Raw genomic sequence first — 15430 nt, 5'->3', positions numbered from 1 at the left:
TAATAGCGACTGCTTTGCGGGATATAAAAGAAAGATAGGAGTCAACGTCTGCAGAAGATAATAGAACTCAGTCTGGCTGTTTCGTTTGTATGATGTCAAGGGTTTAATTCACTGCCGATTAAGTTTGTAAATATTTAGTTTATGTATTTTGTTTTACTTGGTTGATAGGAATTCAAAGGGCAAAAAAACTTTAGATGTTATTGCTGTCTATATGGATACGTGTCAATTTTAATACGAAACTATACTAATAATTATTTTTCAGATTTCCGTCCTTTGAACTTTGTTAGGTTCCATAATTATAATATCATGGCAAGCGGTTTGCATATAGCTGTGTGTATACTGTATGTAATCGCATTCATACTTGAAGTTGTAACCGTATTTCTGCCATACTGGAAACGAAACGACCTGGAAGACACTTTGAACGACTCTATAGTTCGGGTATGGATGATTTATCTTTGTTATTACCATTATCATACATACTATAGTAGGGTTGGGGAAGATGAGACACCCTTAGCACATAATATCCAAATATCCTGATTCTGTTTTAAAGTTCTTTAAACAATTAACAACGGTCTGTATAGAAGTCGTGGGATACGGTTTTATAATTTCTTTAATGTTCTTTGTTGAAACGAGAAAATGGAAAATGCGTCCCATCTTTCCCCTCCCCAATAAAGATTTTCAGCGTACAAAACATAAACGCGTCAATGTTCTGTGGCACTGAGTTAGAGCGCTTCTTAACCAGAAGATTGATGGTTCGAAGCTTGATGTTGCTACCATTGTTGCTGTGTGTGTCCTAAATAGCAAAACACGTAACTGTATTTGCCCAACCCCTGTGGACCACGTCTATAGATTATACATTATAAATAACTTATACAGTTATAGAACAATCCGAAAATAACTAAAGCAAAAAAAATTAAGTGCGTTTCTCAAAGTTGTTCCACTAGATACGAGTTAATCCACATGATTGGCATTGTATTATACTTTGTGTGTTAATCAGCGCCTTGGGCGAAGTTTAAATGCCAACACAAAGTTCAGTGAATTCGTGGTTAAATCCTACGGGCCTCAAAATCGAGCATTTTGTTCTATGTTTTTATATGAGTGCTGAGAACCAATTTCGAGCCTTGTCCCGGGGCAAACTGGTGCAGTAAATTCCAACACCTTAAATAAACGCACCACGCACGTGTGGAATAATAAGCTACATTCTTACGTCTCCCACTTTTTGCCCAATTACCACGTTACTCAATTCCCTTGGACTGCCAGTTGTACTGTAGTTAAGTTTAGTGTATGCATTTAGTTTATCTATTGTTACTTAAATGTACTTGCCTTTTGTGGTTATATAGCCTACTGCATAGTTGCTTCATTGGAGTTACGTTGGCTGGTGTATGCGTTTAGTTTTTCTTTGATTACTTTAACTATTTGTTTATACTATAAATTTAAGTTCGTTTAAGTCTTATGAATTTTAAATCAGTAACTGTTCGTTTACTCGGATTTAGATCATGTGCCATTACCCCATACAGCCCGTTACTGCTACCGCTGCGGGCGTACGTGTCCTTAAACAAGGCGTTTAATCACTCACAAAGTTACATACGCGATGTATGAAACAAAATACTCGTGTTATAACGATTGTCGTTGCACCGCCATGCAAAGATAAAGAAAGTTACGTTCATTCATTCATTCATTCATTCATTTACTCATTCATTTACTCATTCATTCATTCATTTACTCATCCTTTCATCTGCTGTATATCCATTTATCCCCTGTTATCCCTTCCAGCACGAGGGACTTTGGATAAGATGCCAAACTTTTGCAACAGGAAACTGGGATTGCGATGATTTCAACAGATTCTTCCTCGGTCTCCCAACCGAACTCCAAGCAGGTGAGGTTTAGCATCAAATATTCGCAACACGTAACAGCATTGGGTTACAAACTTTTCCTCGGTCACAAGCCGCTACAAGTAGGTAAGGTTAATTGTATTTCGTTCCATTCCTATCATCCAATGGCAAACATCCGATTTGTTTATAAAGAACTAAATATTTCAGGTTATAAGTTGTTTAAATTAATTTAGTTGTATATTTTGTTAGAGATTTTCCACAATTGTTTGTAATCAAATGGATAAATAATATAAAGTGTAGAATGTTATGTTCAATTGGTACAAATTTAATTAAGAACAGGAATTAAAAAGGAAAAAAACAGATAAAACTCGATGGCTTTTACAGCTCTCCGCGCCCAATAAATGTCCTTGTCTGTCTTCTCCTTAATTGTTTATGAGCGACAGCAGCTCGAGGCGGTGTTTTCCAAAGCCATAATTATCCTGTCCCGATAAAGTAAGAAACCAACTTGTTTTAAGAGAATTGAAACCAGGCCATGGCTGCTATCTCGGTTTTATTGCTCGAAATTTAAACAAAACAAGCCAGAAGTTAAATTGTATAAACATTCTTCCTTGCCAATAAATACTAGGAGTATTAAAAGATACATTTTACTCATCATTGTGATACAACACCGAAGATCAAATTAGTTTAAATAACAAATAGATAAGATTAAAAGTAGGAGGACATTCGTTAAAACACAACCAATATAAAAATACACCCCAAACTGCTCAGTTTTTTTTGAGAAAAAATCTTGTTGATTTCAACATTTTCCGCCGATGGCCGATGAGTGAAAAACTACGGAGCCGCAGTTGTTATGGAGACTTAGCTTAGACCAGGCTTTTGCAATAACGTACCTCATAAATATCATTTTAATATTTCATTACGTTACAGCGCGTGGATTCAGCTTGTCTTCTCTTTTCATATCATTTATTGGAATCTGCCTTGCAGTTGCGGCGACTGTATTGAGCGTAAAGAGTTTGCAGGTAAGTGTGGAGGTGTAACAAACATATTAGTCGGTAAGGGGAGGATGGTCCATGTTTTCATTTCATTTTATCGTCTGATTTGGTTGTAAACAAATAGTTTTCAATGAAATAATATAACGGTATTCCCCTCCTCTTCTAAAAGCGCGTTGTTAAAAAACGACGGCGGGTTCCTTCTGAAATTCTGCTGTTAAAATGTAACCAATGTTTGTTTTGTAGAACAAGTTGACCATTGCATCCGGTGGAGCTTCTATGCTTGCTGGCTTGTTGATCATTGCTGCAGTTTCATGGTATGCCAACGACATCAGGATCCAACATGAATATCTAACAAGGTTGAGATTAACTGGAGGCAGCGGTACAAGGTGAGGGTTGTGGATGGAGAAATTTATCCTCGCATGGCGGGGCAAAGACGGTCGTTATAACATGGGTGTTCTGTTTTATACACATTGTGCCCGCTTACAAGTTACCACGTACGTAGCTGAAAATACCACGTACGTAACGTAAAATTTATTCTCGCGTGGTAGTGCAACAATAGTCGTTATAACACGGGTGTTTAAGCTGGTTCAACGGTTTTGAGGCTCTATACTGCCACCACTGAGCCTGTTCTTACTAAGGCAAGACACCTAATGACGGTTATTGATCAAACAAGTTTTAACTTATTTGATCAGTCTATATTTGACGTACATCTCGGACCCAAAAAGTTAACTTGGTTTTTATTTATTCTAACAATCTAACTAATAACTCGTACTACTTTTCTATGTTCTGAAATAACTGCTTAACTTCACCCAAAACAAAAACCACGTCCTTTCACAATCTTTCCGTCATTTTATGATAGATACACGTTTGGATATGCTTTATTCCTTGGTTGGGTCGGCGGTGCTTTACAAGTGGTCGGCTCAATCATGGCTTTGTGTATCAGCTGTGGAAACTCGGATGAAGAAGATATACCTCCCACATATCGATACCATCCAACCAAATCTACATTGGCACCGTCACAGGAGTATGTGTGATGTAACTATGCTGTAGTAGTGACGTAATGCCTACGTCATATACAGTAACTTGTTACGCAACGGACATGTTTTGACATAAGATACCACTAGGCTAGAGACTTTTTGCATTTATATTTTCAAAGTAAATATAAAACTAGGATATTCTGGCATACATACTGCTTACTTAACTCCGTTTTAATGACACTATTGAACTGAGTATACGAAACTTTTGTATATTTTGATTTAACCATCACAGCAACAAAAATAACACGTTGATAATTTAAACTTTATTCTTAGCCAATCAAATCACGCGCTTTATGCTGTCATATTGAGCTTTTACGGAGATCCAGAACTTAGGATTTTTTTCGTCCCCTGTTTTCGTTTTCAGCAGACATATTGTTTAGAACAGCGAGTTTATGTATTATGTTAACACAACTTTAAATATTAAATTTTAAATTACGCAAATTATAAAAAGCTGTAAATTGTTTATGTCGCTTTATACATACTGTGCTTATTAAAGTTCATTATTGAATTACAACATGGAGTCCTAGGCATTGCAGTTATATAGTAGGGTAGGGTAAGATGGGACACGTTTTTTCTTGACAAGTAACTTTAAAGATTTTCTCAAATCGAAAACTTTTTGTAATGTAGTAGGGGGAGGGGGTGAGAAGATGGAACATCTTTTCAGTCTATCTTAACCATTGTTTATACAACTCTATGCGAGATTGGGTATCAACGTAATAATTGCGGTGATCATTGCAAAGCTTGTGGGCGATTACTCGCATAATCAACTACAGCGCGTCTTGTCGCATTCTTGGCACGCAATCACTAGGTTTTTGCCAGGGGTAGGCCGGCCTGTTAACCATTCGACCGCATACATTCTCTTGAATTGGTTGTACATTTTAGAAATGCTATGCTGCGTATAGAACTGTTTAATATCAACGAATAAAGAAAAAGCGCAAGGTCACTGTTTCAACGAAATGCGCCGTTTACATTTCGTATGAGGTCGCAAGGCATTTGAAGGTATAAAAGGTAAAAAATTAGGTAGAATAGTATTACTAATTTTTATTATACAGTGGTGCGGTGGAAGATGGGACACCTTTTAGCTCTTTTTCTCGTCCCATTTAGTAGTAAACAAAGAACATTCGAAGAATTATAAAAACTGTATCCTCACTACTCCCATAGACCGTTGTTAATTGTTTAAAACTCTATCAGGATATTTAGGTATTCTGCTAAAGGTATCCCATCTTTCCCCACCCTACTTTTATATAAAGATTTAAAAATGAGATGGAACAATATTTATATTTTTGTAATAATACTTTGCGTGGCTATAATAGAGTTTTTGATTAAGGTTAAACCGACTTCAATATATCAAAAAGCTTTACAAATTTGTGCAAGTTAACACCGGTGATCGCATCTCTTCGGTCTCAGTCAATGGGCCTGAACTTCATTTCCGAAAAACGTAAGCCTCGCTTTTCCCCATTAAACGAATTCCAACTGACTACGCCATGAAAAGGTCTTTGCACAACGCAAGGATCGTAAAAGCTGTTAAGGTTAGCGGAGTGACATTTACTGTACCACCATGCACCTTTGTGCTTCACTGCGCAATTGTCGCACCCGGGGCGTGGACAATTTGTTCTTTCGAGGATATCGTTGTCTTGATCTTTGGTTGTGAAATTGCGGCCATTGTGAATCTGCAATGCGTTGCCTGTGGTGTAAAACTTTGCATGAGTATTTTCTCTTTAGTTAGTTTAGTTTATAGGTTAGCTACCATATGTAAACCGGTGGTCCGTAACCTACCGGTGTGTCACGAGTCCATCCTATAACGACGCTGCTGTTATGTATAATGGTGAGGCGAGGGGCCGATTTTCGAAATGTGTTTTAATATTTTGTATATATGAAAATGGTTGCGCAACACCGCTGCTATGATTTAATGAACGCAAAATACACGTTTGGTTATCTATCAAACGTATCTCGCTGTTAAGGAAATATTTACAGACTTGAACCCGTAACAACTGGGCCCCCACCCCCTATTCTTTAACTTCCAAATGGAAAAGGTTTGCAACTTTGGATAACTGGCGCCTAATATCCGCGCTCAATCTTGCTTTAAAAAAGCTTGCTAAGTAACTTTGTTCCAAACAAATATCTTTGTATAGTAAAATGATTTTCTCAAAGCGGATACTTTATGTAATATACGTTTAAAGAAATATAAAACCGTATCCTCACGGCTCCCATAGACCGTTGTTGATCGTTTAAAACACGAACAGGATATATTTGGATATTATGTGCTAAAGGTGTCCCACCTTCGTACTATATATTACACCCCATTATATATCGTTATATTGTTACGATTGCAGATGTTCACTTACCCGCATTGCCGCTATACTCAGTGCTTGTTAGTTGATAATACGGGGAACTACCAACGCGAAAATTTCTAGAAAATTAAAGACACGATACAGGTCACACAAATGACGTATATAGCTACTAAAAGGTCAAACTGAGCGTTATACATCTATAGTCAACAACATAACGATTTTAAAGCACCATGAACGCCTAGTTTAAAGTCTCAAGTTTTAAACAAATAAAATTTAAATAAATTTGTGAATAAAGCACCAATTAACATTAATTTGTGAAGAAGTTTTAGCAAGGGTTAAATACTCACGAGTACACAGCGTATTTCGCGAAGTTTGTGCAGTTCCTGAGGTCTACTCGTAACTCATACCTTCCTGTACGAGTGAGCAAATGCAGTTTCTCCAACCCTAAATTTAAATGAATTAATGCAACCACGGCCTACTAAAGATCTCTAGTAGGCCGTGATGCAACTTGTTAACCTCACATGGCGAGCAACTACAGTCGTTATTTTCGCCTATTTCACCCCAGCCCTAAAAAACTCGTGTTCCTGCCGTACATGCAAATAGTCTGTTGCTGCATCTTTTAGCAGTATTGTGAACAACGTTATTTTTATAATTTTCATTGGGTACGGTTGAAGCCGTATACGACGAGACACGAAATTATACAACGAGATATTTTTCTTACCGAACCAGAATTCGTTGTTCTTGTCCCCAAAGCCTTTTACATATTTGTTCCAACCCAAGTAAAAGCCCTGAGAGCCATCGGTTCGACGTTGAAATACCTTCATGCATACAAAACAATGTACATTATATGATTATGATATACAAGTTTAAGTGACTGTCGGTCTGCTGCTAATCCCTTTCTCAATTTAAAAAATAACCGATGATCTCCATGGCTGTTTAAATACAAAATAATGCATTATATTATTAAAATAAAAGTCAGATTATTCAATGCTATATTTTAAGTAAGTGAGATTATACACGATGCAGCAGGCCAGCAGGGGGTTTGTGGAAGAGTTGAAATTTACCTCGTCCTTTTGCATCGTGGTTAAGATAGGTTACGGTTTGCACCTACATCTCTATTTTTTTGATCGTGTTTTGAACAAATATGAACAAAAAGGCTACGATTACATAATTCCGTATTTTTTTTCGTTTTGAACTAAAGGGGACGATAAAGGAGAATGAAAACAGACGTTCACCTTTGTACGAAAAGTTATTTAAACTAATTTTATTTTATCACTCCTACAGTACAAATCTAAATGCTATTCAATGCCTTCCAGTTTAACATTTGTATTATATCCACCCCACACCCACCAGCCACCCCCCGCCATCAGTTTCCATATCACAATATACTTCCATAGCTTCCCCATTATAACCGACAACTTGAATGTCGTAGATCCCACTTTTGTGTTGACCAGTGTCGTAGATGTCTTTACAGTTTTGTAAACCTGCGAGCAATTAAGGTTGGAAATATAATATATTATAAACATTATAGGATGTTTTAAATGAATAAATGAATGTAGCTTATTTATGCCGGGTATTCTAGTTCATACACCTCATGTTCGCTTACAAGTTACCATGTATGTAATTTATTTATCCTCAGATGGCGGGCAATGACAGTCATTATAACACGGGTGTTATGTTTTACACACCTCGTGCACGCTTACGAGTTACCACGTATGTAAGTTCGTGGGTGTTTTTTTTGTATGACTGACAATTGATCAACCAATTTTAGTGGCCTCTGAGTTGAAGAAATTCAAGTCTTGTTTAATATAGAATAGAATAAATACCTGTCTGTTGCTTAAACCCAACCGACCAAACCAAGGTCACCGACAATTCCTCCCACCCGGCGACATTGTTATCCATTCTCCTTATCTCAAGATCCGCTTTATTAGCGTCCCAACTTTTCACATATACGTGGAAAACATGTTCCTGTGACGGATCGCTTGGGAAAAACGTAACATTGACTTGGCTGGGCTTCGTAGAGTAAGGTCCGTAGCTTAGAGTGAAGTTCATTCGTGGGTGCGCCGATATCGAACAAAATGAGTCGAAGCCTTCTGTGGCTGTGAACGATAGGTATGAATGTTGCTTATTTGTTTCATGCCGTTCAGCTTGCTTTACGCCATGTTATAGCTTTGTGAATGATTTTTCTTTGTGGACGTGATTGAATAAACGACATTCTGCGTGGTTTTGCAACGACAGCCGTTGTAACACGGGTGTTATGTTTCACATACACCTTATGCTTGCTTACGATATTACGTATGCAATACGTAAACGTTTATATATTATCTGCGCAAAGGCTTTTGTTCTTGACTTATTGAAAATGAAGAAATATAAAAACTGTTGCTGCCAGACGTATCGTACCGCGGGGTAAGATGGGACAGATTTAGCACAGAATACCCAAATATACTGTTCGTGTTTTAACAATTTACAGTTTTATAATTCTTTAAAGATTTTTTTTTGTTTTCTAACAAATGGAACAACAAAATAAAATAAAAATGTGTCCCATCTCTCCCCCACCTAGAATTCTAAAACCGCTTTTCATAAGGATAAATATCGAGTTGTTCTACCTTGATGTTGAAAACGACATCGAAACGTTTATTAAATTGAGCCGTTTTAAAATTAAATAAAATATCCTCGATTGCAAATATGAACAGAGTTAAAATATACTTTATATTTACTTACGCATAGAAGCAAAACACTCACGAAACCAGATTGCTGACAATATCAAATACCAGAACGACATATTCGATGGTTGCTGACGAGTTGAAAATGAGAATGACAGTTCGATCAAAGGTGTATACAAAAAAAACGTAGTTTAATTTCTTAGTAAACCGGAAGCGCATACATGTTACAGCTTGTAGTTTGTACGTGTTCAAGGTATGCCGTGTCGTGGTTGGTCACAGCTGACAATCTTTAAATGAGTGAATGAATAACACTATAATGAAGGCGGGGTAGCGACAGTCGTTATAACATGGTTGTTCTGTTTCATATTTCATACGTGCTCGTGTATGCGAAATTCATGGTGATCCCTTTTGTATGGCTGGCAATATAGACAACCCATAAGGGTCCACTGGGTTAGAGCAGTTGTCGTTATATCTGCTGCGCAAAAACACACACACGCCTATAATGTTATCAGCATCGAACCCAGTATGTTTTTTACAGTGCAAGCTTTTCACAGTGGCTTAGGATCGGGAATCGTCAACGTTTTACACATTTTTAAAATTGATGTCAAAACAAACGAATACTTGTAAAAAATGAGATTTAATCTTTAAAATTGAAAACGAATTAAAAGTGGGGACATAAAATATTGTAGCTTCAATCACAGAAATAAAAAAGAGTAGAACGCGCAACTGCTCAAAACTGTGATATATTCTTTTTTTCTATTCACGTGACCGCCAACTCCGTCCCCATTTCCCTTCGTCTCCATTGTAAAAGATAGGCGCATAGTATTTTTGGAAGGTTTTAGCTGTTTATTTTAAAAACTACACCAACTATTCAAGTTTGTTAGGCTAGTTTAGTTATTTGGTACGTTAACGCTTACAGTTTACCACTTGTTTAGGAAATTTAATTATTTAAAAAAATTAATTAAAAATTTCAAACAAACGGTTTTTTAGAAATATATATATATTAGAAAATAGTTTTTTTTACACAATAACTTTAAATTAAGTCAAAAAACGAAGAAAAACTACACAAAACGTCATCGACTCCATTGGCTACAATAGTAAACGGGAACGACCCGCAAACGAGAGACAGTGTATCGTGCTCTCTCCTATGCCGACATTGGAGATGCGCCTTCTATTCTTTTTTATTTCTGTGGCTTCAATGGACTTAAAATTACGTCAGCAAAATTAGCCTTACTCATCAAAATCGTATAAAGAGAATCTGAAGTTGACTGCAAGGCGTATGAAAAATTATCAAATTATTCCAAATAAAGTAGATTTTATTATAATAAAGGGGTAATTTTAACAGTTTATAGTGTTATAGGTAATATACAGCTTTAACTTTGTAATTTTCATATCTCGTTATGCTGTATAAGCATGGCAACGTCGTCGAACAAAATGAAACTTTTACCGATTGGAAAATCGTATGAAAAAGTTACTTCACGTCGACCGCTACACAGTCAATTTTCACCGAACAAGAAATGTACAAATTTATCGCAATCTCCTTTGAAATACAAGCAAAGAAAACACAGAACTGGTAACTTGGTATCAAAAACTATTAAAGACGATAATGGGCACGCAAGTAATGACGACTTTTGGGGAAATGCTGAAAGTTTGTGGAATGAACCTGAAGAAAGTAGTTGGGAAAGTTTAAAACAAACTGAAAAAGTTTCATCAGAAATATCTGAATCTTCGGAAGTTGTGATACAAGACAGTTCATCAGATTCTGATGTAAATATAATGGACACAGAGGTGTCTAGTAACAATGAGAAGTCGTCGAATTCTGAACGAACGTTTGGTTTGTCTGAGTCAAACTTAGAAGTCGAATCTGATTCGTCGAAAACGACGACGGAACCACCCGATGACGACGATGATGATGTCATAATCGTGTCACAAACAGAGGAAAAGTTTGAGTACTGGGATATTAAACGCACGATAAAAAGTAAGTCATCTATATTTGTAGGTATAAAATGTTATTGACATTTCATGTAGAAGGTGTGTTGTCATATTAAATAAACTGTCAAAAGTAAGTGATTTTGTTTCTAGTGCTGGTAAAGAATCCACCAGCTAAACCATACGTTACCGTGACTTTTAATCTTTAATAAATTCTTGTGGATATGTAGTCTTATAACACGGGTGTTCTGTTTCATACACCTCTTGCCCACTTACAAGTTACCACGTATGTAACTCTCTGGGTGATTGTTTCTGTTTGGCTGACAATTTAGAAAACCCACTAATGAGCACTGGATTAAAGCAGTTGGTGTTAACTGTCTTATCCAAAAACAGGTATGTCCACAACAGTCCACTAGCCACAATGGTAGCGGCATCGAGCATTGAACACTCTATCCTCTGTTTACAATGAGAGCACTAAGCCATCATACTATAGTACAATTGCTTACCAACAACTAAAAAATTGTATCCAACCCACAGCCATGGTAAACAACTTGATGACGAACCGTGAAGGAGAGGCTTCGCTTGAATGTTTATCGCCGGACCTTGTTGCTAGAAGGATGAAGGTTCTTTACAATAAAGATTTCTCAAACAGGTTCATTAATTAGTATTTGTTTGCTGTAAAAATCTCTATAACATTTGGTTTTTTAACGCTGTGAGGAATAACTTTTATTCACTCGAGCAGAATATTTATTACGAAAAAGGGTATAATTTAATTTTTAATTATAAATCAAAATTACAAATATTTGTAAAATATTTTGTTCACCAACAACAAACATCACAACTTTTTGTTTTTCTTAAGAATGGATGAAATAAGTCACTGCCTGGAGCAAGCAAAGTCGAAATGTTTGAAATCCAATCATCGATTCTCTGAAGTTCTTCCCGGGCTTCGTCAACACGACCTCGACACTTTAAAGCCCGGGGAATGGCTTAATGATGTCATAATCAACCGATACATCGAGTTACTCATCAACACGATGAGAAACGCGACCCATGTAAGCAGCTTCTTTATCGAAGAATTACAACGAGGGAAACAGCCAGCTCTACCTGATGGTTGGCTTACTAAACGATGGCTGATTATTCCCGTATGCATGGATAGCCACTGGAGTCTGCTTTGTGTTGACACCGATGAAAAAGATATCACTGTTTACAATTCACTGTCGATCACGGACGCTGAAATGGATTGCGCAAATGTAAGGTTTTTAAATTAGAACATATTATTATGTATGAAAAAATAAGTACGTAGGCTTTTATGTATTGCTGCTTATAAAAATAGTTATTTTTTTAGTACTTATACATTTCTTTCAGACATAACCACATTGGTCCATATCCATAAGTAACCCCATACACTTTACATTTACTTGCTTACATGTATCACATGCGAATACATCAGTACTTTTTATACCATTACTTACATTTCCATAACTTGTTGTATTTTCAGTCTGTTCTCAGCTACATACAAACGTGTTACATTCAACTTACTGAAGATACCGACAGTTCGTGGGGAATTAAACTTTTAAAAGTAAGTTCAAATATTTTATAGTAAGTTCAAATATTTAGGAAAAAATTTGGTTTTAGTCTCAGGACCTCAAGGACCTTACTCATACAGAATTAATGTTAAAAGTGTCGCTGCATGCTTATACAAGCCTATTGTTCTTCTTGTTAATCTTACGAGGGCCTAGCTATATTGATTGGCAACAAATGACAGTCGTTAAAACACGCAGGGGTGCAAACTATTTAAGTGTCAAAATATATTATGTTTTGATTGCAAACAACAACAAACAATTCTAATATGTTGTACATCACCTTTTGTATAAATCATCTAATAAATTAAACTGGTTTATCCTCGCATGGTGGGGCAACCACAGTCGTTGACATAGGTGTTCTGTTTCATACACTTCGTGCCCGCTTACGAGTTACCACAAACATTATGTGTGGGTGATATAAGAACATTACTTTGGCTTTCAAATTATCACAAATGTAATTTTGTGGGTGAATGTTTTTTTGTATAGCTAACAGTTTAGAAAAACCATTAGTGACCAATAGTGCTATTGTCAAATGTAGTCAATTTAATACCATACAGAAAAACATCACCCACAAAGTTACATTCGTGGAAATTTGTAAGCGGGCATGAGGTGTATGAAAGTGAACACCCGTGTTATAACGACTGTCGTTGCCCTGCCATGCGAGGATAAATAAGTTACATACCTGGTAACTTGTAAGCGGGCATGAGGTGTATGGAACAGAACACCCATGTTATAACGACTGTCGTTGCCCTGCCATGCGAGGATAAATAAGTTACATACCTGGTAACTTGTAAGCGGGCATGAGGTGTATGGAACAGAACACCCATGTTATAACGACTGTTGTTGCCATACAAACTATATCCTAACACTTTATTTATTATGTTGTTTTCACAGGAGATGCCCCACCAAGCGAATGTTTATGACTGTGGTGTTTATGTTTGTATGTTCGCACGAAAAGTTATCTTTAACCTTACTTTATTAATTGAACCCTGCCAAGTGTGCGAGTTTCGTGAATGGCTTCGGGACGAGCTGCTTAACAATAGGTTGTTTAAATGAAATATCTTATTGGTATGATTTCTTGCATTTTTCCATTTGTTATTTATTCAACTTTTGTTGTTGTTTTTTGTAACGTTATCACCACCTGAACTGCTTGCCTGCGTTATAAACATGTCACATTCGCATATTTGTCGTCATTTAAGAACAGGAATGTGAATTGCTGAAGTTATAAAGGGCAGTAAACCAGAGTAAAATGGTGACAGTTTGTCAATTTTCAGCGGGAATATATTTCGCATCCATGTTGCGAGCAATAACGATTGATCGGCGTTTCCTTGTTAAAATGTCAGAGACAGAAAAGACGCAAGAAATAAACGTCCTGAGACAGTGCCGAATATTTGAGCAAGATGTTGTTAAGTTTGTCCAAATTGATTTTTATGTTAAATTGCTTAAAACAAGTAATGGTACCGTTTTAAACTGTACTTTTTTTTCTAATTCAGTTTGCAAATTGGAAAAAAATAATTGTTTTGTAAACTAATGTAAACGGATTTTTTTTATAAAATTTTATGTATAATTTAAAACCATTGTACTGTTTTAAATTATTTTTTTTACTAATTCAGTTTGCAAATTTGAAAAAAAAATATTTTGAATGTAAACGATTGTTTTTAATATTTTTGATGTTAAACAAGTAATGGTACTGTTTTAAACTGAAAATTTTTACTAATTCCGTTTGCAAATTAGAAAAAAAATGTTTTGTAAACTAATATAAACGAATTTTTTAATAATTTTTTTATGTTTAACAAATAATGGTACTGTTTTAAACTAAAAAATTTTTACTAATTCAGTTTGCAAATAGAAACTCCAAAAAAAATTACCAATTAGGTTTGCAATTTAGAAAAAAGAGTATCATAAACTAATGTAAAGGATTTTTTTAATAAAATGTTTAAGCTAAAAATTTTTACTAATTCAGTTTGCAACTTTGAAAAAAATGTTGTGTCAACTAATGTAAACAATTTTTTTTAATAAAGTTTTTATGTTAAACAAGTAATGATTCTTTACGGTTTCCGTTTGCAAATTTAAAAAAAAATGTTTTGTAAACTAAAAAAAATGTTTTGTAAACTAAAAAATTGTTTTGTAAACTAATGTAAAAATTTTTTAATAAATACTTTATGTTGAACAAGTAATGGTACTGTTTTAAACTGAATTTTTTTTTTTGCTAAATTAGTTTGCAAATTTAAAAAAAAATTGTTTTGTAAACTAATGTAAACGAATTTTTAAATAAAATTTTTATGTAAGACAATTTAAGTTATGGTATTGTTTTAAAAAAAAATTTTTTTTACCACTTCGGTTTGCAAGTTAGAAAAAAAATGTTGTGTAAACTAATGTAAACGAATTTTTTAAATAAATTTTTTATGTTTAACAAATAATGGTACTTTTTTAAACAAAAAATTTTTACTAATTCCGTTTGCAAATTAAAAAAAAAAGGTTTTGTAAACCAATATAAACGAATTTTTTTAATAATTTTTTATGTTTAACAAGTAATGGTACTGTTTTAAACTAAAATTTTTTTACTAATTCAGTTTGCAAATAGAAACTCCAAAAAAAATTACCAATTAGGTTTGCAATTTAAAAAAAAGAGTATCACAAACTAATGCAAAGGATTTTTTTAATAAAATGTTTCTGTTAAATAAATTATGGTACTTTTAAGCTAAAAATTTTTACTAATTCAGTTTGCAAATTTAAAAAAAAAATATTTTGTAAACTAATGCAAACGAATTATTTTAATAAAATTTTTATCTTTTACAAGTAATCGTACTGTTTTAAATTAAACTTTTTTACTAATTCAGTTTGCAAATTTAAAAAAATGTTTTGTAAACTAATGTTAACAAAATTTTTTATTAAAATTTTTTATGTTGAACAAGTAATGGTACTGTTTTAAACTGATTTTTTTACAAATTTAGTTTGCAAATTAAAAAAAAATTGTTTTGTATACTAATGTAAAACCAATTTTTATTATTAAAATTGTTCATGTTATACTGCTTAAAACAAGTAATAGTACTGTTTTAAACTTTTTTTTACTGCTTCGTTTGCAAATTAAAAAAAAAATATT

General features: G+C 34.7%; 4 protein-coding genes across 4 annotated transcripts; 2 read left to right on the top strand and 2 right to left on the bottom strand.

Annotated features, from left to right (window-relative positions):
* The first annotated feature begins 241 nt into the window (after positions 1-241).
* LOC149727574 (claudin-18-like) lies at positions 242-4388 on the top strand. Its single transcript, XM_089888468.1, has 5 exons — positions 242-438; positions 1774-1876; positions 2760-2851; positions 3068-3210; positions 3684-4388. Exons 1-5 carry the CDS (start codon positions 307-309, stop codon positions 3856-3858), a joined length of 645 nt encoding a protein of 214 aa, XP_089744594.1. The 5' UTR covers positions 242-306; the 3' UTR covers positions 3859-4388.
* LOC149727573 (ryncolin-4-like) lies at positions 2779-7013 on the bottom strand. The gene is made up of 4 exons (XM_089888379.1): positions 6874-7013; positions 6500-6596; positions 6207-6271; positions 2779-5575 (listed from the first exon to the last, which is right to left on the bottom strand). Exons 1-4 carry the CDS (start codon positions 6974-6976, stop codon positions 5265-5267), a joined length of 576 nt encoding a protein of 191 aa, XP_089744505.1. The 5' UTR covers positions 6977-7013; the 3' UTR covers positions 2779-5264.
* Positions 7014-7481: 468 nt separating this feature from the next.
* LOC149727572 (uncharacterized) lies at positions 7482-9505 on the bottom strand. Its single transcript, XM_089888474.1, has 3 exons — positions 8874-9505; positions 7979-8251; positions 7482-7636 (listed from the first exon to the last, which is right to left on the bottom strand). The coding sequence occupies exons 1-3, from the start codon at positions 8932-8934 to the stop codon at positions 7482-7484; spliced, it is 489 nt and encodes a 162-aa protein (XP_089744600.1). The 5' UTR covers positions 8935-9505.
* A 559-nt stretch (positions 9506-10064) lies between these two features.
* LOC149727571 (sentrin-specific protease 5-like) lies at positions 10065-13508 on the top strand. The gene is made up of 5 exons (XM_089888460.1): positions 10065-10793; positions 11282-11396; positions 11604-11994; positions 12243-12323; positions 13222-13508. The coding sequence occupies exons 1-5, from the start codon at positions 10229-10231 to the stop codon at positions 13381-13383; spliced, it is 1314 nt and encodes a 437-aa protein (XP_089744586.1). The 5' UTR covers positions 10065-10228; the 3' UTR covers positions 13384-13508.
* Positions 13509-15430: the final 1922 nt, after the last annotated feature.

This window comes from Ciona robusta, chromosome 11, assembly GCF_009617815.1.
Source record: "Ciona robusta chromosome 11, ASM961781v2".
Classification (NCBI taxonomy): Eukaryota; Metazoa; Chordata; class Ascidiacea; order Phlebobranchia; family Cionidae; genus Ciona; species Ciona robusta.
This window is presented reverse-complemented; position numbering and strand designations above follow the sequence as displayed.

Excerpts from the sequence above, each read along its gene's own strand:
- LOC149727574 (XM_089888468.1), top strand. The coding sequence starts at position 307 with ATGGCAAGCGGTTTGCATATAGCTGTGTGTATACTGTATGTAATCGCA. Across the intron at positions 1,877-2,759 it reads CCCAACCGAACTCCAAGCAG|CGCGTGGATTCAGCTTGTCT; the intron begins GTGAGGTTTAGC and ends ATTACGTTACAG. Across the intron at positions 3,211-3,683 it reads ACTGGAGGCAGCGGTACAAG|ATACACGTTTGGATATGCTT; the intron begins GTGAGGGTTGTG and ends ATTTTATGATAG.
- LOC149727573 (XM_089888379.1), bottom strand. The coding sequence starts at position 6,976 with ATGAAGGTATTTCAACGTCGAACCGATGGCTCTCAGGGCTTTTACTTG. Across the intron at positions 6,597-6,873 it reads GAACAACGAATTCTGGTTCG|GGTTGGAGAAACTGCATTTG; the intron begins GTAAGAAAAATA and ends ATTTAAATTTAG. Across the intron at positions 6,272-6,499 it reads GCGAAATACGCTGTGTACTC|AAATTTTCGCGTTGGTAGTT; the intron begins GTGAGTATTTAA and ends TTAATTTTCTAG.
- LOC149727572 (XM_089888474.1), bottom strand. The coding sequence starts at position 8,934 with ATGTCGTTCTGGTATTTGATATTGTCAGCAATCTGGTTTCGTGAGTGT. Across the intron at positions 8,252-8,873 it reads TGAGTGTTTTGCTTCTATGC|CCACAGAAGGCTTCGACTCA; the intron begins GTAAGTAAATAT and ends TATCGTTCACAG. Across the intron at positions 7,637-7,978 it reads TGGGTTTAAGCAACAGACAG|GTTTACAAAACTGTAAAGAC; the intron begins GTATTTATTCTA and ends AATTGCTCGCAG.
- LOC149727571 (XM_089888460.1), top strand. The coding sequence starts at position 10,229 with ATGGCAACGTCGTCGAACAAAATGAAACTTTTACCGATTGGAAAATCG. Across the intron at positions 11,397-11,603 it reads AATAAAGATTTCTCAAACAG|AATGGATGAAATAAGTCACT; the intron begins GTTCATTAATTA and ends GTTTTTCTTAAG. Across the intron at positions 11,995-12,242 it reads CTGAAATGGATTGCGCAAAT|TCTGTTCTCAGCTACATACA; the intron begins GTAAGGTTTTTA and ends TTGTATTTTCAG.